Below are 21,951 nucleotides of genomic sequence, written 5' to 3'. Positions count from 1 at the left end.
TGTGCACTTTTCTGTATATGTATTATATTTCACAACGAAAAGAGTTTTAAAAGTATCTGTATATATTTTTGTATTTGTATTTTTTCTGGAAGAATACAAGGGCATACTATTTATAAAGGAGGTCTTTAATTTTTTATTTAAACAATTCCACATTTAAGTAAATTAAATTATTTTTCAAAGCCTGAAAATCAGCCAGGTAGTAGGAAAACCCTGGGCTGAACCCTGATGACCAGAGATACCACCAGTCTTGGCTGTGTCTAGAGAGACTTTAACATGGAGCTGGCTCCTCCAAGATTTTGCTCAAATCGCATATTCTCAGTAAGGCCTTCCCTGGCCTCTCTGTTTAATAGTGCAGCCTACTCACACTTCCACTGCATCCTTCCCTAGCACCAGCATTCCTTGTCTCCCTTCTACTCAACTCTTTTTCCATAGCAACTATCACTTTCTAACACACTGTTACTCTTTTCTGCATTCCAGGTAGTAGGAACAGCTAAAGTCAAGGCCCCAAGGTGGAAGCAGGCCTGGAGAAGTCAGGGAGCACTGAGGAGGCAGGTGTGGCTGAGCAGAGTGAACAAGAGGTAGAGCAGCTGGTGAGGGAGGTGAGAGAAGGCCGTGTCAGGCCCCAACCCACTGCAGGGATGCAGGTTTTCCCTGAGTCAGACGTGGAGTTGCTGTGGGATTTTAAGAGAAATGATGTGGTATGGCATATTTTAAAAGGATCTCTCTGAATACTGTGCTGATAAGTGAAGATTTTATGTTGATAGGAGAATATTTAAGATAAAAGATGTTACAGCCACAAAATAAAAATTGCTTGCTACAAAAAGAACACCCACAACATAAAAGAGAGTTCTTAGACCTTAAAATCATGATAGCAAAAAAACAAAAAGTATAGCAGAAGAGCTGGAAGATAAAGCTGAGGAAATCTTCCATAAAGGAGACCTAAAAGATAAAATGTGGAAAAAAGACAAAAATATGGAAAACAGGAGAGAAAAAATAAAGACCAACATTTAAGGAAACAACTCCAGAAACAGGAAACAGAAACATCAGAGTGAATGAAATTATAGGATGAATTCATTTCAGAAAATTCCTTTACACGAAAAGACAGGAGTTTCCAGACTGAAACTCTGGAACACCTGGTATAACGGATAATGGGTGCTGGATAAAGACGGACCAACAACAAGGCACAGGATTGTGAGATTTTGGAACACTAAACACAACCCTACAAGCATCTAGAAAGAAAAATAACAGCAAAATGAAGAACCTAGAATCAGAATGGCACCAGACATCTCCACATATGTCACACAGGATACACCCAAAGGAACTGCAGTCACATCCTCACCTCTGAGGTAGCCTGAGCAGGTGGAGAACAGGGCAGCAGGCTCTGGACAGAGCTCTTCAAGACAAAACGGATGAAATACTCTGAGATACATACAAATGGCAGCAATTTGAATTAGTGATAGATACACAGAAAATTATGCAAACAAATAAACAAGATTGTTAATTCCAGGAAAAACTAAAAGTTGTAAAGAAGTAAGTCATAAATATCTGTCCTGGCTTAGCTGCAAATAGGGTTTATATATTTGTGGTAATGTCAACATTTAACATTGGTCCAACCAAATGGACACAATTATATGGAGAAAACAGAGGGCTTGGAAGTATGTGAGTATCATGGGAGATGATGAGGGAACAGAGCAAAACCTCCATCTCCCACTGGATAAAATCGATTGAATAGGTCTAATACTGAAACATTGTTAAGTGGTAATACAGTTCATGTGGAGATATTGCAGTCAATACAAAAATTTCAGCTGGAAGAATTGAAAGTGATTGTTTCTTGGGGAGCAAGGGAAGAGGGGTTGCAGAGGACCACTGATTTTCATGACAAGCCTGGTGGAACCATTTGACTTTTTAAGGTAGGGGCATGGATAATGATGAAAAATAAAACAAAATTTAAAAAGAAAACTAACAAAGTTCCTCATTTCTTAGCTGGTCACAACCTAGTTCTGTGTCATTCTGGCAACCTTAATCCCCAGCTCTCCCAATGCCCAGCCTGGGCACCCAGACCATAGCACCCATTACCAGCTTGGGAGCAGCCCAAGTTTCCCTCCCACCTGCCTGTGGTCTAGCTTGAGGCTTGTCTCAGCCAGACATTTTTCAGAGACTGCTGAGCCTCCTTTCCTCTCCAAGCCACTTTGCAGAGCAAAAACTTTCTAAATTACTCATTTGTTAATGTTATTTATTGCACTTGTTTAGCTAGTTCAGGTATGGAGCCCCTTCTTTGCTAAGGAAGTTGCAAACTTCTGGAGGAAGTGGACGTTCCTTTTTGATGCCAAGCAAATGTTTATAGTAGGTGCCCCCAAATATTTCATGGATAAACTTAAAAGTAGAATTCAAGGTGAACCAATAGGCAAATTTAAATCAAAGTCTGGGACTTCCCTGGTGGCACAGTGGTTAAGAATCCGCCTGCCAATGCAGGGGGACACAGATTCGAGCCCTGGTCTGGGAAGGTCTCACATGCCATGGAGCAACTAAGGCCGTGCACCACAGCTACTGAGCCCACGTGCTGCAATGACTGCAGCCTGCACTCCTAGAGCCTATGCTCCGCAACAAGAGAAGCCACCACACCGGGAAGCCTGCACACCACAACGAAGAGTAGCCCCTGCTCACCACAACTAGAGAAAGCTCGCACTCAGCAATGAAGACCCAACACACCCAAAAAAAAATTGATTAAAAAAAAAAGAGCAAGTAAGTAAGTACAGTCTGGAGATAAAACAAAGGTTAAAGCTGTGACCAATAAGACACATGGAAGATCTAATTGTATCAAGATAGACTTGGGAATTTCCTGGAGGTCCAGTGGTCAAGACCCCGTGCTTTCACTGCTGTGGTCCATGTTCAATCCCTGGTCGGGGAACTAAGATCCTGTAAGCTGCATGATGCAGCCAAAAATAAAAACAAAAACAAACCAAGATAGACCTGTTTTCAAAGCTCTACTTTTCTGGTTAATGCTTGAGTTGTTTTATTTTTTTTTTTATTAATTTATTTATTATTAATTTATTGGCTGCATTGGGTCTTTAAAAAATCTTTATATTTTATTTGTTTATCTATTTATTGGCTGCATTAGGTCTTTGTTACTGCACACGGGCTTTCTCTAGTTGTGGTGAGCAGGGGCTACTCTTCATTGTGGTGCATGGGCTCCTCAGAGTGGTGGCTTCTCTTGTTGCGAAGCACGGGCCTTAGGCGTGCAGGCTTCAGTAGTTGTGGCACATGGGCTCAGTACTTGTGGCTCATGGGCTCATGTTCAGAATGAGCAGGAGTCCTTGATCTGGGGCCAGCATCCTTCCATAGCTCTGTTGGTTTCCCTCTGGTTTCACTCTCCATTAAATGCGGAAAATACTTGGCATCTTCTGACATCCCCAAGAAGTGGAAATTTAGAGCTCTCAGCAAGTCTCCTGTCAGTAGCTCTTAAGTTAAAATGTTCAGATCACAGTCTAGGGGCAGAAGCTGGGAGTTATGTACAGAGACTGGACTCACCCCCAGCTCTGCAAGGTCATTCCTCCCATCCGGGATGAGTCATCTTCTCAACTCCGTCAGCCCACAAACTCTCCTAGGCTGTGCTGGTGATTCTGCTGCTGCCATCTTTTCAGTTGTAGGGGGGACAGAGGTCCTGTGGGTGGTGGTCTCAGAGCAAACTCAGTGGGCATCAGTCTGAGAGAAAATCCTTTCGAAGGATTAGCATCATGGCCAAGAACCTTTATCTCCCAGACTGGAGCATTTTCTAGTTGGCTCTTTCCAAGTCAGTGAGAGGAATCAAAGACTAGAAGCATCGGAGACCCACAGAGACAGGGTGGAAAGCCAACACCTCAGTGTTCAGGGTAAATTCCTGAGACACCAGGTCTGCCTCCCCCAGAAACCAAGACAAAACATCCTTCTCCTGGGGTCATAAGTCCACTGTCCCTTTCCCTGCCTGCAGGGCATCACAGTGTGCTTCCACTCCTGCCACAGACCTTCCCCATCTGTGGGACTTGCTCTGTTTTGGTTTCTCACTGCTCACAAAAACGGATCTTCACAAAGCTTTCTCAAGACGCTGGGGGTTACTGTTTTAGCTGGAGAATAATGGTGGATGGAGGAGGACTAACCTTCTGGAAGTCCCTTGCCCCTAGCCATTGGCGCCACCAAATGAGGTCCAGTCCTAAAGGGGGGAAATGGACTGAGGCCCAGGACACATCACATCAGTGCCTCTCAGACACTGACAGCAATGGTCCCGCAGAGGTCTTGCTGGAGTGCAGGTTCCGGCTCAGCAGCCTGGGTCAGGCCAGGATTCTGCGCACCCCACAAGCCCGCAATGCTGCTGATGCTGCTGGTCTGCAGACCACTCTTTGAAGAGCAAGCGGCAAGACTGGGAAGGGGACGTGCAGGAAGAGAAGTGGTGCAAACAGGGCTCATGGGAGAAAGCTGGGGGAGAACAGGCTCCAGGGAGAGGTGGTCTGACAGCGCTCTGGCCACATCACCGCGTCTGCACAGCCTTCCCTGCAGGCCCTCTGGTGGCCCACGGGTTGGCTACAGTGGGGTGCTTTGGTCCTCCCCTTCCCCTCTTGTTCAACCAGAGAAGGACCGGAGCAGCTGCACGCTGGAGCAGGGCGGGGCTGGAGCACCCCCCACCCCAGGCAGCTGTCAGGGAAGGAAGCCCTGCCTTGGCAGGGCCGGCTGCAGGGTGGCTCCGCTTGGAACAGCAGGTTCTTCAGGCTGGCCTCAGGGGGTCACAGATGGGCTCACTCCTCTCTTCAGCTGTACCCCAGGCACTACTCCCTGAAGCCGAAGGAGTGACCTTCTTCACTCTCTCGAACAGCAGCTTCTATTTGCTGCGAGCTAGGCTCTGGGTGAAGCACCCTACCACACTATTTTATTTAATCCTCACAATTACCCTATGCGGTAGGAACTGGTTTATCCCCATGTTACAAGCTAACTGAGGCTCCACAGGTAATTTGTGTGATACCTTGTAGCAAATAAGATGCAGTCTGTGCCCTTCCCACCCTGGCACAAAACCATAACTGAACTACACTGTGAGGCCAGGAGCCTGTGGGACTGAACCCAGGAGAAAAGCCTCAGGTGGGAACTTAAGATGCCAAAGCAAGGCAAGTAAGGCGAGTTGATTTGGTTTATGGCCCTTGGAAGGTCAGCAGAAAGTCAAAGCTATCCTTGTCCCTTGACCAGCTTCCCTCACTGCACGAGTAACGGAGGCTCTCTGTGCCGGCCAGCAGGGACACTGCATGACCCTGGAGGAAGGGACTGGCAAGTGGTTGCGAACTGGGCTCACTGGCCTGAGCAGAAGGTGCCACACAGAGACGTGACTCACCAGGTAGCACCAAATCTGTCTACAGAGTAGCTGGCCTCCCAGGAAGCTGACAGAGGGTCATTATGAAAGTCTGAATCAAATGGTACTAGCCCATCTATCTGTACCTCAAAGGAACACTGTGTCCCGGGGCAGAAATACACTCTTGACTTTGGTTCTTCATTCAATAAACCTAAATGCCCACAAGCACTGTGCTAGACTTTGTGGGACTGTAAGATAATCTTTGCCCTCAATGAAGAAAACTAGCAGGTTTGGTACGAAAGTAACCAAGCATTAGTGGGGACTGCAGTGAACTGGAGAATTCTGCTCAAAGCTGCTTCACTACTACTTTGCTCCAGCTGGTTGCCTCTCAGCAAGAAAAATCTATTTTTTCAAGGAAAGCCCCAAGTCAAGATCAGGTGAACTTTTCCATTTTTAAAACAATTTTGGCCAACACCTGTGTCCACTAGTTTGCAATCTCTGCTCCTCACTGACCCAGCCTTATCTTTTCCTATTGTACCCTCAGCACCTAAAATTCTTCAGGAAGGAAGTAATCAATGTTTCTGGCACACTGACCAGGTGAAGCTTATCCAGAGAGCATGGTTCTGAAACTGCTATCACATGTATCACAGCTGATGCAATCGGGGAGGATTTTTAGCCTTGGAAATGACTACTGAGAGGCATAATTGTTGCTGCAAATAAGAAAATCCTTATAATGCTAGGGCACATGGTTTGAACAACATTTTAGAAGCAGGGGGGAGGCTGCTTTTAGGCAAACTATACATTTGACAATTGATCTTGGTTCCCATTAATCCTATCCATCCCTCTGCCCTCCATTCCTTTACTTGCCCAGTCCCTAAAGGCATTTGGCTTTCATACTTGGCAAGGGAAATTTGGGCTTTGCTTAAATGTGAGTCCCAAATATCAACTTATTATCTAGAATCTTACCAGCTCAGGGTTCTTTCGTGTATTAAAATGAAATAGGGGGACCTCCCTGGTAGTCCAGTGGGTAAGACTCTGCTCCCAATGCAGGGGGCCTGGGTTCAATCCCTGGTCGGGAAACTAGATCCTGCATGCACGCCACAACAAAGAGTCGGTGTGCTGCAAGGAAGAGCCCTTGTGCTGCAACTAAGATCTGGAGCAGCCAAAATAAATAAATAAATAAATAAATATTAAACAATACTTCTGTAACAACCCCAACTAGAAGGAGATTATGAACCTAAATGTTCAAATAGAACAGCAGGGGCCATTCCTCAGGATACACCAAAGAGGCGATTCCTGCTCCAGAAATCTGACTTTCATGGCCTCTGTTCGTAGGATCCTGTGACTACATGACAACTTGGAAAACTACACATATGATGTGCATTTAAGAGAACGTGGCTGGGAGTGCCCAGTGGGCCAATGGTTAGGACTCCGTGCTTTCACTGCCCAGGGCCCAGGTTCAATCCCTGGTCAGGGAACTAAGATACTACAAGCAGCATGATGCAGCCCTCTCCTCTCCCACCCCTCATCCCCTCCACCCCCCCAAAAGAATGTGGCTGATTTCTGTGGATATGGCAAGATACACAAAACAGGGTAAGCAGGAAAAGAATTACAGAACTATACAATGGGAGTCCGAGTTTGTGTTTTTTGAGAAAAGGATATAGATACGTGCTTAGAACATTTCTAGAAGAGTATATAAGAAACTGAGACAACCTCGGGACGGGCTGTTCACTCACCCCACCACTCCATTTTGATTCCTTCCCCCTTACTAGCAGCATTGTTACCCCCATAAAAAGGACCAAATAATTCAGTTTGGCCAAAACCTTCTGGTCTTAGCTTTGCTTTGCAAACACTGCCCAGGATAAAGCTTTATATATTTCCTCACATTGTGACTGTCAAGGCCCAAAGAACTTTAACAAGGCTACTGGACTCTCCAGCCTACCCTCCCATTACCACAGGCACCTAACCTTGGAGGTTGCTTCAGGTAATCCTCTCTTTGTCCCTCACTTCCTGAGTCCTAGCCTAGTTTTTTTTCCCAATTGTACTCACTCCGTGGGTGATCTCATCCAGCCCCATGGCTCTTAGATATGGCCCAAACATTGACTCCCAAATTTCTAACTATAGCTTAGACTCCCTTCCTGAACTCCAAACCGCACACTGCAATTGCCTACTCAATGTCTCCACTTGGATGTCAAGGAGACATCTAAATTTAACACATCCAAAGTTGAACTCATCTTCCCCAATAACCCTGCTCTCCAAATCTTAGCTAATGGCACTTCCAGCCTTGTAATCATCCAAGTCCATAACTTCAGAGTAAAAGAATGACTGGAAAGTAGTCTAATACACAATGCCAGCTACCTAAAAATGAAAGTGGTCCTGGGTATTGGGATCAAAGATATCACATAATCACTAAAATGTTTTCTAAAATAGGTTTAAAGTTAACTTTTAAGTCTAGGATTTAATTTTGACATTTTAATTTCTTCTGAATACAAGTCACTTTTTGCAAGCTAGGAAACAGAATCAAATTAAGGCAGTCTTGTCCTCTAGAGATCTAGGCCAATTCTTACAATCTTCAGCAGAATGACATCATAATACTAGGTGCTCACAACAAGGTTATAAATTCTAAATAATAACCACTTATCTACATTTTTTCCTTAGGAAACAGCCAGAAGTCCAGTCCTTAATGGCATGATATACAGAATACCTAGATCTACAAAGGACAGAATGATCCAAATTATATGCTGGCCAACCTGTAAGTGAACCACATCAGAGCTGGCCAAGGACTGGTAAACAGAGAAAGTGTTTACATTTTGAAAATTTCCTCTGAGGTTTAAGAAATTCCTAGTTGCTGTTAGCAAGTAAAAAATATTATAGATGCACCACACTGATATTTGATTTTGCCAAGGACTTCTACTAGAACACAAAGTTAGAGTATGGATATAAGACAGATATTTTCAAAATAAATTACTTAGTAATAAGAAATCTGACATACTGCATTCTTCCATTTGCCACAAGAACATATTGACAATGAGGACTATTTAAGAGAATGCTCAACTCTAAAAAGGGTGGTGGCGGCAACACTTCACACTAGATTAACCTCCCATTTTCCTGTACAATGAACATTGCTACTCTTCCGTGATACATATTCATGTGGAAAAGCTTGTCAGGCGCTTTTGCCAGGGCTAGGAGATGAGAAATACAGAATGTCCTAATGACACGGTGAGCTGTAAGCTCAGTTAACATCTTTAGGATGGACTCATAAAATCTGGCCACTGTTTTGTTAAACATCTGCAAACTACAGACCTCCTTAGCCCCTAGCCATAATTTCTGCTCCAAGTCTTAAAGCTGGGCTCAGTCCCATCTGTGACTCTTTTCTTCAGGGCTGAGGTGGGTGCTAGTCATCAAAGTCTGGAATGTCATCGTAGGAGTATCCCCGGTAGCCTTTGGATGCATAGTAGGCGATGCGCAGGTGGTAAAATCCTGGCAGGAACACCAGGATGCCAATGATCAGGACAGGAACCGCCCGGTCTGCCCCCTGGTGGCAGAAGGAGGCAAACACATTAGTACCAAGCAAGTTATAAATTTTAAAATAAAATAAAGCCATGGGTCCTATCCACAGATCAGTTATTGCACACTTTTCAGAGCACTTTCTTTGCATAGTACACTATCAGGGAAAAAGGTTTACATCTCTTTGCCTGCTTATCAAATGCAGAAAAACTGCAAAGTACTAAAAGTTATAAAGAAATTATTCATGTTCATCCATAGATATCTACTTCCCATAAGGAAATCAGAGCTCCTTAGAGAAATGGCTGTTTACAGGTGGGGGTGGGGGGGTGGGAATGCACAGATGGACCTGGGATAACCTGCTGGGCCAGAAAGTGAGAAAGCTATCAAAGCATACCTGGGTCAGCTTTAAAAGACAGGAATAACCTGAAGAGGCTCCTACTGACCAAACATGGGGCAATTTATACGTTAAAAAGAATACTGACTACAGCTGACTGAAGCACAAATATGTAAAAAGATGATAAGCTTATAGTGATACTAATAATCCTTTGCTCACCTTCTGAGGTTACCAGGTGTATTTTTTTTTTTTTTTTGGCACACGGGCTTAGCTGCTCCGTGGCATGTGGGATCTTCCTGGAGCAGGGATCGAACCCATGTCCTCTGCATTGGCAGGCGGATTCTTAACCACTGCGCCACCTAGGAAGCCCACCAGGTGTATTTTTATAAAAGTTAATAATTAAAGAGAAACAAACATTTTTCCTACCTTCACTATACACACTGTATTTCAGAGTAACCAAATAGTGGATTTGAGAAAGTTCTAGAGGAATTTTCACTAATAAATGCAGAAAATGGTAGAACTGGATTCATTAGTGAAAAGGGCAATTCATTTTTATAATAAATAAAATTGGGCTGAAGATACTTGAACCCAGTAATCAATCTTAATATCAATTAAAAATTAGGACAACCGTCTTGCATCTCCTAATGTAATACTACAGCAATGGTTCTCAAAATGTGGTCCACAGAACACCAGCATCACCTGGGAACTTGTTAGAAATGCAAATTCTCACACCCCACCCTAGACCTACGAAATTGGAATCTATGGGAGTAGGGTCAAGGAACCTGTGTGTTAACAAGTCTGACAAGTGATTCTGATAGACACTGAAGTTTGAGAACCCAAACCCTTATTTTCAAAGTAGTCTTTCTTACACCACACAAGATGAAGTGATATTTGTTGCCTGTGGATCTCACCTCCACTCTCAATTTTTACGTCATTAATAGACTCCTGACTATACCCCTAGGATTAACAGCGCATGCTGCAATGGAAGTTAACTGAAAGCATAGTCCTTAAGTTCGATGTTCAAATTTAGATAGCATCAAGTATGACTCTTGTGGCTACATAACAGTTTTAAGTAGCAAGGACCTAAGGCAAGTCGGATACACGTCTCAAAAGCCATAGGCAGCCATTTTATTGTGACAGTGCTCCTATTTTCAATTCCAAGGATAATACCCACAGTTTTAGCTCTTGGCTGTGTTCCTTCTGCAAAGCAATGTGACCATCATCCCTTGGCCTGGTGTGTGTTGAACAACAGATGTGAACTATGGTCAGTATTAGTTCACAACAACTTAGATGCTGTGTATAAGCATCTGTATACAATCCAAGAGGAAGAACCACCAAAAACCACTTTAGTTTTCTAAGGTACCATACTGAAGCTCAATAGGAACACCAACAAAATCCAATCTAAGAAAGATCTGATCAGAGAAGATCAAGGTGGCAGAGTAGGAGGACGTGTGCTCACTCCCTCTTGCAAAAGCAACGGAATTACAACTAACTGCTGAACAATCATCGACAGAAAGACACTGGAACTCACCAAAAGACACCTCACATCCAGAGACAAAGGAGAAGCCAAAATGAGACGGTAGGAGGGGCGCAATCGCGTTAATATCAAATCCCATAAATGCTGGGTGGGTGACTCACAAGCTGGAGAATGGTTATACCGCAGAAGTCCACTCACTAAAGGGAGGGTTCTGGGCCCCCCATCAGGCTTCCTAACTTGGGGGTCCAGCAACAGGAGGAGGAATCCCTAGAGATTCAGACTTTGAAAGCCAGCAGGATTTGATTGCAGGACCTCCACAGGACTGGGGGAAAGAGACTCCACTCCTGGAGGGCACACAAAAAAGTATGCTCACCAGGACCCAGGGGGAAGGAGCAGTGACCCCATAGGAGACTCAACCAGACCTACCTGCTGGTGTTGGAGGGTGGCCTGCAGAGGTGCGGGGCAGCTGTGGCTCACCGAGGAGACAGGGGCACTGGCGGCAGGGGTTGTGAGAAGTGCTCATTGGCGTGAGCCCTCCCAGAGTCCACCATTAGCCCCACCAAAGAGCCTGTAAGCTCCAGTGCTGGGTCACCGCAGGCCAAACGACCACCAGGGTGGGAACACAGCCCCACCCATTGGCAGACAAGCAGATTAAAGTGTCACTGAGCCCCACCCACCAAACTGGATTAAAGTTTTACTGAGCTCCGCCCACCCAGACCAACCCACCATCAGTCCCTCCCATCAGGAAGCACCCAAGAGCATCCTAGATAGCTTCCTCCACAAGAGGGCAGACAGCAGTATCAAATAGTATCAGCAGTATTTCATCTTCTGGAACTGAAAACCACAGCCACAGAAAGATAGAGAAAATGAAAAGGCAAAAGACTTTGTACCACATGAAGGGACAGGATAAAACCCCAGAAAAAAATTAAAAGAAGAGGAGATAGGCACCCTTCCAGAAAAAGAATTCAGAATAATGATGGTGAAGATGATCCAGGACTTTGAAAAAAGACTGATGCAAAGATCGAAAAGTTTACCAAAGACCTAGAAGAATTAAAGAACAAACAAACAGAGATATGCAACACAATAACTGAAATGAAAAATACACTAGAAGGAAACAATAGCAGATTAACTGAGGCAGAAGGGCAAATAAGTGACCTGGAAGACAGAATGGTGATAATCACTAATACAGAAAAGAATAAAGAAAAAAGAATGAAAAGAACTGAAGACAGCCTAAGACACCTCTGGGACAATGTTAAACACACCAACATTCACATTATAGGGGTCCCAGAAGGAGAAGAGAGACAGAAAGGACCCAAAAAAATATTGGAAGAGATTACAGTTGAAAACTTCCCTAACATGGAAATGGAAATAGCTACCCAAGTCCAAGAAGCGCAGAGTCCCAGGCAGGATAAATCCAAGCAGAAACATGCCAAGACATATAGTAGTAAAGCTGACAAAAATGAAAGACAGAGAAATATTATTAAAAGCAACAACGGAAAAACGACAAATAACATACAAGGGAACTCCCATCAGGTTAACAGCTGATTTCTCAGCAGAAACTCTGCAAGCCAGAAGGGAGTGGCATGATATATTTCAAGTGATGAAAGGGAAGAACCTACAACCAAGAATACTCTACCCAGCAAGGATCTCATTCAGATTCGATGGAGAAATCAAAAGCTTTACAGACAAGCAACAGCTAAGAGAATTCAGCACCACCAAACCAGCCCTACAACATATGTTAAAGGAACTTCTCTAAGCGGGAAACATAAGAGAAGAAAAGGACCTACAGAAACAAAAACAAAACAATTAAGAAAATGGTAACAGGAACATACATATCAATAATTACCTTGAATGTAAATGGACTAAATGCACCAACCAAAAGACACAGACGGGCTGAATGGATACAAAAACAATATCCACATATATGCTGTCTACTAGAGACCCACTTCAGACCTAGGGACACATACAGATGGAAAGTGAGGGGATGGAAAAAGATATTCCATGCAAATGGAAATCAAAAGAAAGCTGGAGTAGCGATACTCATGTCAGATAAAATAGACTTTAAAATAAAAAATGTTACAAGAGACAAGAAAGGACACTACATGAAGATCGACGGATCCATCCAAGAAGAGGAGATAACAATTATAAATATATATGCACCCAATATAGGAGCACCTCAATACATAAGGCAAATGCTAACAACTATGAAAGAGGAAATCGACAGTAACACAATCATAGTGGGGGACTTTAAAACCTCACTTACACCAATGGACAGATCATCCACACAGAAAATTAATAAGGAAACACAAGCTTTAAATGAAACAATAAATCAGCTGGATTTAATAGATATCTATAGGACATTACATCCAAAAACAGCAGATTACACATTCTTCTCAAGTGCACATGGAACATTCTCCAGGATAGATCACATTTTGAGTCATAAATCAAGCCTTGGTAAATTCAAGAAAATTGAAATCATATCAAGCATCTTTTCTGACCACAATGCTATGAGATTAGAAATCAATTACAGGAAAAAAACTGTAAAAAACACAAACACATGGAGCCTAAACAATACGCTACTAAATAACCAAGAGATCACTGAAGAAATCAAAGAGGAAATCAAAAAATACCTAGAGAAAAATGACAATGAAAACACAACGATCGAAAACTATGGGATGCAGCAAAGGCAGTTTTAAGAGGGAAGTTTACAGCAATACAATCCTACCTCAAGAAACAAGAAAAATCCCAAATAAACAATCTAACTTTACACCTAAAGAAACCAGAGAAAGAGCAAACAAAACGCAAAGTCAGTAGATGGAGAGAAATCATAAAGATCAGAGCAGAAATAAATGAAATAGAAATAGAAACAAAGAAAACAATAGTAAAAGTCAATAAAACTAAAAGCTGGTTCTTTGAGAAGATAAATAAAATTGATAAACCTCTAACAAGACTCATCAAGAAAAAGAGGGAGAGGACTCAAATCAATAAAATTAGAAATGAAACAGGAGAAGTTACAACAGACACCACAGAAATAAAAAGCACCATAAGAGACTACTACAAGCAACTAGATGCCAATAAAATGGACAACCTGGATGAAATGGACAAATTCTTAGAAAGGTATATCCTTCCAAGACTGAATCAGGAAGACACAGAACATATGAACAGACCAATCACAAGTAATGAAATTGAAACTGTGATTAAAAATCTCCCAACAAACAAAAGTCCAGGACCAGATGGATTCACAGGTGAATTTTATCAAGCATTTAGAGAAGAGCTAACACCCATCCTTCTCAAACCCTTCCAAAACATTGCAGAGGAAGGAACATTCCCAAACTCATTTTATGAGGCCACCATCACCCTGATACCAAAACCAGACAAAGATACTACAAAAAAAGAAAATTACAGACCAATATCACTGATGAATTTAGATGCAAAAATCCTCAACAAAATACTAGCCAAAAGAATCCAGCAACACATTAAAAGGATCATACACCATGATCAAGTGGGGTTTATCCCTGGAATGCAAGGATTCTTCAATATATGCAAATCAATCAATGTGATACACCATATTAACAAACTGAAGGATAAAAAGCACATGATCATCTTGATAGATGCAGAAAAAGCTTCTGACAAAGTTCAACACCGATTTATGATAAAAACTCTCCAGAAGGTGGGCATAGAGGGAAACTACCTCAACATAATAAAGGCCATATATGAGAAACCCACAGCAAACATCATTCTCAATGGTGACAAATTGGAAGCATTCCCTCTGAGATCAGGAACAAGACAAGGATGTCCACTCTCGCCACTATTATTCAACATAGTTTTGGATTCCTTGCCACAGCAATCAGAGAAGAAAAAGAAATAAAAGGAATCCAAATTGGAAAAGAAGTAAAACTGTCACTGTTCACAGATAACATGATACCATACATAGAAAATCCTAAGGATGCCACCAGAAAATAACTTGAGCTAATCAATGAATTTGGTAAAGTTGCAGGATACAAAATTAACACACAGAAATCTCTTGCATTTCTATACACTGCCCATGAAAGATCAGAAAGAGACATTAAGGAAACAATCCCCTTCACCATTGCAACAAAAAAAAATAAAATACCCAGGAATAAAACTAACCAAGGAGGTAAAAGACCTATACTCAGAAAACTATAAGACACTGATGAAAGAAATCAAAGACGACACAGAGAGATGGAGGGACATATCATGTTCTTGGATTGGAAGAATCAACATTGTGAAAATGAGTATACTAGCCAAGGCAATTTACAGATTCAATGCAATCCCAATCAAATTACCAATGGCATTTTTCACAGAACTAGAACAAGAAATCTTACAATTTGTATGGAAACGCAAAAGACCCTGAATAGCCAAAGCAATCTTAAGAAGGAAAGACGGAGTTGGTGGAATCAGGCTTCCTGACTTCAGGCTATACTACGAAGCTACAGTGATCAAGACAGTATGGTACTGGCACAAAAACAGAAATATAGATCAATGGAACAGGATAGAAAGCCCAGAGATAAACTATGGTCAACTAATCTATGAGAAAGGAGGCAAGGATATACAATGGAGAAAAGGCAGCCTCTTCAATAAGTGGTGCTGGGAAAATTGGTCAGCTACATGTAAAAGAATGAAATTAGAACACTCTTTAACACCATACACAAAAATAAACTCAAAATGGATTAAACACCTAAATGTAAGGCCAGACACTATAAAACTCCTAGAGGAAAACATAGGAAGAACACTCTTCAATGTAAATAACAGCAAGAGCTTTTTTGATCCACCCCCTAGATTGAAATAAAAACAAAAATAAATAAGTGGGACCTAATGAAACTTCAAAGCTTCTGCACAGCAGAGGAAACTATAAGCAAGACAAAAAGACAACCCTCAGAATGGGAGAGAATATTTGCTAACGAGCCCACAGACAAAGGATTAATCTCCAAAATATATAAAGTGTGTCCAGCTCAAAATCAAAAAAACAAGCAACCCAATCAAAAAATGGGCAGAAGACCTAAATAGGCATTTCTACAACGAAGACATACGCATGGCCTACAGGCACATGAAAAGCTGCTCAACATCACTAATTATTAGAGAAATGCAAATCAAACCTACAAAGAGGTATCACCACACACTGGTTAGAATGGGCATCATCAGAAAATCTACAAACAGTAAATGCTGGAGAGGGTGTGGAGAAAAGGGAACGCTCTTGCACTGTTGGTGGGAATGTAAACTGATACAGCCACTATGGAGAACAGTATGGAGGTTCCTTGCAAAACTAAAACTAGAACTACCATATGATCCAGCAATCCCACCGCGGGGCAAATACTCAGAGAACACCATAACTCAAAAAGACACATGCACTCCAACGTTCACTGCAGCACTATTTACAATTGCCAGGACATGGAAACCACCTAAATGTCCATCAACAGATGAATGGATAAAAAAGATATGGTACGTATATACAATGGAATATTACTCAGCTGTAAAAGGCAATGAAACTGGGACATTTGTGGAGACATGGATGGCCCTAGAGACTGTCATACAGAGTGAAGTGAGTCAGAAAGAGAAAAACAAATATTGTATATTAACACATATATGTGGACTATGGAAAAATGGTACATATCAACCGGTTTGCAAGGCAGAAGTAGAGACACAGATGTAGAGAACAAACATATGGACACCAAATGGGGAAAGCAGGGAGGGTTGGGGGGGAATGAACTGGGAGACTGGGATACCAAATTGTACACTTTAAATATATGCAGTTTATTGCATGTTAAAAAAAAAAAATCTATGGTGATAGATTGGGCAATTGCAAAAAAGTGAAATGTTAAGAATTTAAAACTTCAGATAACTGTACCCAGAACTTCTACCTTATAGATTCAACCCTTTGTTGTTAAGCTTTATGTTTTTATAAGCTTCATAAGTTTGTGTTAAGTGAGTTTCAAGTTACAGATACATGAATATAGGATTTGATATTGAAGTAACTCCATTTTACTTAAGTATTCAGTGAATAAACTCCTTTCTCAAAAAAAAAAAAAAAAGATCTGATCCATGAGCCAAAAGTCCTGACTTGGTCAGTGGCCCCAGACCTAGACAAGCCTCGCTGTTCTCCCCAAACCCTAACTACAGCATACAGCAGTACGGCTACGGCACTGCAAAGTTACAGTAACAGCATTCCACCCCAGCTACAGCCTTTATCAGTCAGGGATTCTCAATGCTGGGCTCAACTCTGCTGTTCCAAACTATGATGGTGGGAAAACTGCCCAACACCACAGAGGGAAAATCTGCTTTCCTGCCATGCCCACCTCATAGGAACTGTGGGAGAAGCTTGTTGAAGCCCAAAGGAAGAAACGTCTTGTTATCTGAGAACAAAATCTAAAAAAAACCCAAAAAACAAAAAACATCTTTCTTCTTTTTGCTGGAATATGCTGTCCTAGATATGAACATAAAACAACAGAGTCCCTGGCTCACATTTTAAACATCTCACGGCAATCCCACAAGTCCCTCAGCTTACCCCTTTGCTGATGTAGCCTGCCAGCAGGAGGGAGCCTATGATAATGAGAAAGGCGCCAATCAAAAACAGCACTGTAGCAAGCGCAATGGCCTTATATGGAATCTTAGGAGGGCTTTTCTTAAACTGGAAGAGAAACAAACAAAAAAAGACACAGAAGAGCATTATGAATATACCAGGGCTCAGACACTTTAAAGCAGGGAGGATAAGAAGAACCAATCTTGGTGTGTCTTGAAGTAAGTCCTACTACCCAGTGCAGCTCTGGGAGAGAAAGGAAAAGGACTGGCAGGAGATGAAGCTCTAGTCATTGCTCTAACAACAACTCGAGGGAGGGAGTTCCAGCAGAATGTTATTCTTTCTAGTTCTAGTCTCCTTCCACAGACTATTCATCGTACTGTAAAAAATTATTTTCTTACAAAAAAAAAAAGACTTTATGGTCATTCATTGATTAGACATGTTTTTAATAAACATGTCTTGGCACGTGGAAGGCTGTACTAATCTACAGGGTTTAAGAGTGGACATCATGGTCTGGAAAATAAGAAAGAAAATAAGTGATTTTTGGCATTCAAAGTTAAGTTGGCATATAGTCAAAGGTTTTAAAAACAACTTTTTCTAAAGCATTAGTTGCCTGCTCCACAGGACAAATAACCTGCCTTATTAACAAGTTTAATAATTCAAGGTTAAGATTCAGAGACAAATCTCTAAGGTTTGGCTCATGGTTGTGTCTGACCTAACTGATGGGAAGCTTCCCCAAAAAGTACAAAGACTAATTGATTTGTTTATATTTAATAGGATAGGTTCCTGATACTTCCTCTTTGGTCCTAGTTCCACCTAAAATATTCTAAAGGGAAGTGGGCAAAAGGAGATGCTACATCACTAACTATTTTATAAACAATGATCAGGGTAGGACACAAACTTAATAAATATTCTCTGTTTTACTTACTGTTTGCCACAAAGAATACCTTTAATAAACTGGATCTCATGATATCAGGAAAGAAAGAAGATTCCCACAATCTGCTGGCTTTAGCAGTTAGTTTCTCCCTTAAAAGATGAACTAGTTTTGACTGAAGTGTAAACAAACTGATGACACTGTCTTTAAAAAATTCTACGTAACAAAAGACAATTTGATTATTTCCAGATAAAGTAAACAAAATTTGCAACTACTGGACTCTGATATTACAACTAAAATTTCTTAGAAATGGACAATATTTATATTGGTTCAAAACTGCTCTGCCAAGGTCCCTTCTTCTGCAGGCTGTGGCTAAAGTCTCAGGGCAGAGTTTCTTTCCTGCTGCTTCCTCTAATCCCTAGGGATAGTTAGCAAAACTTCCACTTGGAAGGTCTCTCTGCTAACTCAGCAGAAACAGAGCCAGCCAATCTCATCAGGTCCCTTCTGTATTTACCTGAAGGTCGATGTAGCCATCATCTGTACTGGAGAGCCTTGAATATTTCACTTTACTACTGGGGATTCCAGTAGCCAGGTTCGTTCGAGATGGCATCATAACACGCTGACACGGCTACAGTCTAAAAACAAAGAAAAGTCTTACTGTCTGCAAGCTACAACAATGTGTTTGTTACATGTATTGGAGTTCTGGGCTGCAATGTCATACTAGCAACTGGCAATTTAGGGTCAACTGCTCTTAGAACCAGATACTCCTTTGACAAAGTGAAAACATTCTCATTATGCATCTACTCTGGTTTGTCCTGGTAGAAGGAGAATCAAGACATTTGCCAAGAACCAGACCTCATGTTTATTTTGCCACCAATGTTTCTCTGACTCCTAATTTTTCCAAAGTCACACGGAGAGTAGGTGAAAGAGTGCTGACTTAAATCTAAGTCCATATGAAATTTCAACCATCCTGCTATAGTATAGTACTGCCTGTCCCCCGTCCCTGCCTCCAGAAGAAGCAAGAGGAGCATGTACTCAAGTGATTCTCTTACTCATCAGGTAGAGAGGAGAGGGGTGGGAAATGGAGTACATTAACATCAACTTGTCAAGGAGAGAGGAGAGGGGTGGGAAATAGAGTACATTCACATCAGCATTTCACCCATTTCCTTCTGATGAATGTCATCCTTTTTACGCAAAAGATCTGTAAACCTTCTGCTGTGACTGTGATAAGCTACTGGCTACCAGTATTGTACCAGTGTCCTCTGATCTGCCTGCCTCTCTGCTCCACCCCAAGCACTGAAAGTAGTGATTTCACCTTCCAGGTTACTTCCACAGCTACATTAAAAACAAACAGAAAAACAGAAAGCCTGTATAAATATCTGGTTTTTGTTCAAAACAGTCAAACCTGACTCCACTAATGAAATCATGGTTATTATGTCACCAGTTTAAACAACAGTAGTTTAAAATACAATGACATTTAAATTGAAAAACATTTGTAATTTGTGTACTTTTCTTCCAACAAATTACAAAGTTATGTGAATGAAACAAGTAAATCTATTTTGATCATGAAGCTACTTGATTCCTAAAAGTGAAACATATCTTTAAAAAAAGAAAAGTATTTCAGTAAGGGCAACATAAAAAAACATAAAGACTGGCCTTCCTCTGGTATGACATTTCGCAAATAATCATTATCATTATAACGGCAGTTAACTATTACCTAGTATTAAGCGATAGGTACTGTTTTAAGTGCTTTATATATACTTAATACTGAATATTGATGAGCTGTTTTAAGTGGCCTGCAGTCGACCTAAACTAACTAGCATTATAAAGCAATTGGTGCTAAATGCTCATGTCCCTTTTTAGTAATTGTATACTGGCGTCGAAACCAAGTACTGAGGGCTTCCTAGGTGGCGCAGTGGTTGAGAATCCGCCTACCAATGCAGGGTACACGGGTTGAAGCCCTGCTCCTGGAAGATCCCACATGCCGCGGAGGAACTAAGCCCACGCGCCACAAATATTGAGCCTGTGCTTTAGAGCCTGTGAGCCACAACTATTGAGCCCATGTGCTGCAACTACTGAAGCCCACGCACCTAGAGCCCACGCTCCACAACAAGAAAAGCCACGGCAAGGAAGAGCCCGCGCACCACAATGAAGAGTAGCCCCCACTCACCGCAACTAAAGAAAGCCCGCGCACAGCAAAAAAGACCCAACACAGCCAATAAAATAAATAAATAAATTTATTAAAAAAAAAAAAGAAATCAAGTCCTGAAAAAATAAGAGTATGCTTACATGCTTTTCTAAAAGGGTTAGGTCAAATTGCGTCAAATGCTATGTATTTAAGTGTTGCGATCCTGACTAAAAGGTAATCTAAATTTAATTCCATAAAACTTAAAAAGTCCAAACTACCGATAAGTGGGGGTTTTGAGAGCATTTAATCACCTCTGATTTGCATTAATCTTAAAAAAAAAAAAAAAGGTTTACATACTCTGACATTACTTATACACCGCAACAAAACATGAAAAAGCGCAGGGCGTGAGGTAGACGGGAGACGGAATGCTTATCTGTAGCAAAGAGTAAGAATTCTAAAAGAGAGAAAAGGAAAAAACGTAAATTAATGTTTTCTAAGTAGCAGCCCAAGTTCCCAAAAGGCTTTTTTTACTAGCCTCACTGCAACCCCCCAATTTCCTCAGCATTTGAATGTTGTAAGAATTTTAAAAGCACAGTGGCTCGCACTACGCGCCTCGACACGCTACTTCCCTGTCTGCCTCCAGACCCAGCCAGCAAAAGGAATAAGAACCGACGTGAATTCAGAAGGAAAAGAAAATCCGGTCTCCGGAAAGAGGCCAGCCATGTCCCGGGAGCGCGAACGCTCCACCCCGAGGCCTCGGGGCTTGTTTTCGGCGGGGAGCACCGTCAAGGCCGTGCCGCGAGACTGAGGCCAGCGCCCCCGCTCCCGCCCCGCCGCACGTACGCCTCACCGGAGCCCCAGCCCAACCGTCCGCGCGCCGACAGCTCGCTCCCGGTGGACAGCAGACGCGCAGGAGGCCTCATTAGCACGCCGCCCCCAACTGCCTCCCCGCCCCCGGCCAGCGGGGAGCCGGAAGTGGCGTAGTGGAAGGCGGCGCGCCGGACTTGGCGTCACCGGGAGCGACGCGTTCTCATGCCACGCTCTGGCCTGCTTCCGGCCTGCGGCCCGCGAAGGGGCTGGGGTTCTAGGACTCCGCAGACGGAGCGCCCGTGGGGTTGCAGGAAGTGCCCTGGCCTGGGCTGCCTGCCCCCCAACCTCCGCCGGGCGGGCGGATGCCTAGGCAGCCGGGCCGCCTGGGTCACGGTCAGGTCCGGGGCTAGCCGGCTACGTGTTTCTCTCCGGCCCGCCGGGCAGTGCAGCTCAGTGGCGCCGCGAGCGGCGGAGGCCAAGCCGGAGAAGCCCTGAAGGCCGGAGCTGTCGGGTCAGCCTTTTCCTCCGCCCCACCCCCCTCCCCGCTACTCTGAGTAGCCCCACATAACTGCGCTTGTTTCCCGCTCCTCGTCTTCAGGCCTTGCCCGGTAAGAGGCCTGCCCACAAGCGACATTTTGCATCACGTAAAACTTTTTAAAATGTCAAGCTTTATTAAAGTATAACTTACATATAGTAAAGTACAATTGGGTTAGTTTTGACAAATGCATTGTCTTGGAGCTATCACAAATGTAGATAAAATACTGTCATTACGCCAAAAACTTACGTCAGGCCCCACTGCAGTCAATCTCCTCCCCCAGCCCCAGGCACGCTTAAGGTAATGAACAGTTACCTGCCCAATACAGCGAGTTCTAGGTCCGATAACTAGAACTATGATAAAGGAATTCTCAATATGCACCATGCCAATTTGTGACCTTCTAGCACAATTACCACTGGGCCTTTTTCACTTTCTTGGTTGAA

At 42.7% G+C, this 21,951-nt stretch overlaps 1 protein-coding gene across 5 annotated transcripts; it reads right to left on the bottom strand.

Annotated features, from left to right (window-relative positions):
- Nucleotides 1-7,769: 7,769 nt before the first annotated feature.
- On the bottom strand, nucleotides 7,770-21,136 carry TMEM230 (transmembrane protein 230). Of its 5 annotated transcripts, none has more exons than XM_057703806.1 (5): nucleotides 21,014-21,124; nucleotides 20,521-20,617; nucleotides 18,550-18,670; nucleotides 17,150-17,272; nucleotides 7,770-8,843 (listed from the first exon to the last, which is right to left on the bottom strand). In XM_057703806.1, the coding sequence occupies exons 3-5, from the start codon at nucleotides 18,646-18,648 to the stop codon at nucleotides 8,703-8,705; spliced, it is 363 nt and encodes a 120-aa protein (XP_057559789.1). In that variant the 5' UTR covers nucleotides 18,649-18,670; nucleotides 20,521-20,617; nucleotides 21,014-21,124; the 3' UTR covers nucleotides 7,770-8,702. The 5 variants fall into 5 exon arrangements, with proteins under 5 accessions (XP_057559789.1, XP_057559790.1, XP_057559788.1 ...); XM_057703807.1 differs by having other exon boundaries at nucleotides 21,007-21,116; XM_057703805.1 differs by lacking the exon at nucleotides 20,521-20,617 and having other exon boundaries at nucleotides 21,014-21,136.
- Between the last annotated feature and the right edge of the window lie 815 nt (nucleotides 21,137-21,951).

Source organism: Hippopotamus amphibius, chromosome 12, assembly GCF_030028045.1.
Source record: "Hippopotamus amphibius kiboko isolate mHipAmp2 chromosome 12, mHipAmp2.hap2, whole genome shotgun sequence".
Taxonomy (NCBI): Eukaryota; Metazoa; Chordata; class Mammalia; order Artiodactyla; family Hippopotamidae; genus Hippopotamus; species Hippopotamus amphibius.
The sequence above is the reverse complement of the archived record's forward strand: the minus strand, read 5'-3'. Positions and strand labels throughout refer to the sequence as shown.

What these genes read in the sequence shown, in the direction of transcription:
- TMEM230 (XM_057703805.1), bottom strand. Translation starts at nt 18,648, where the DNA reads ATGATGCCATCTCGAACGAACCTGGCTACTGGAATCCCCAGTAGTAAA. An exon ending in ATGGCTACATCGACCTTCAG is followed by an intron (nt 17,273 to 18,549) that starts GTAAATACAGAA and finishes TTTCTCTTCCAG; the next exon opens with TTTAAGAAAAGCCCTCCTAA. An exon ending in CAGGCTACATCAGCAAAGGG is followed by an intron (nt 8,844 to 17,149) that starts GTAAGCTGAGGG and finishes TTCTGCCACCAG; the next exon opens with GGGGCAGACCGGGCGGTTCC.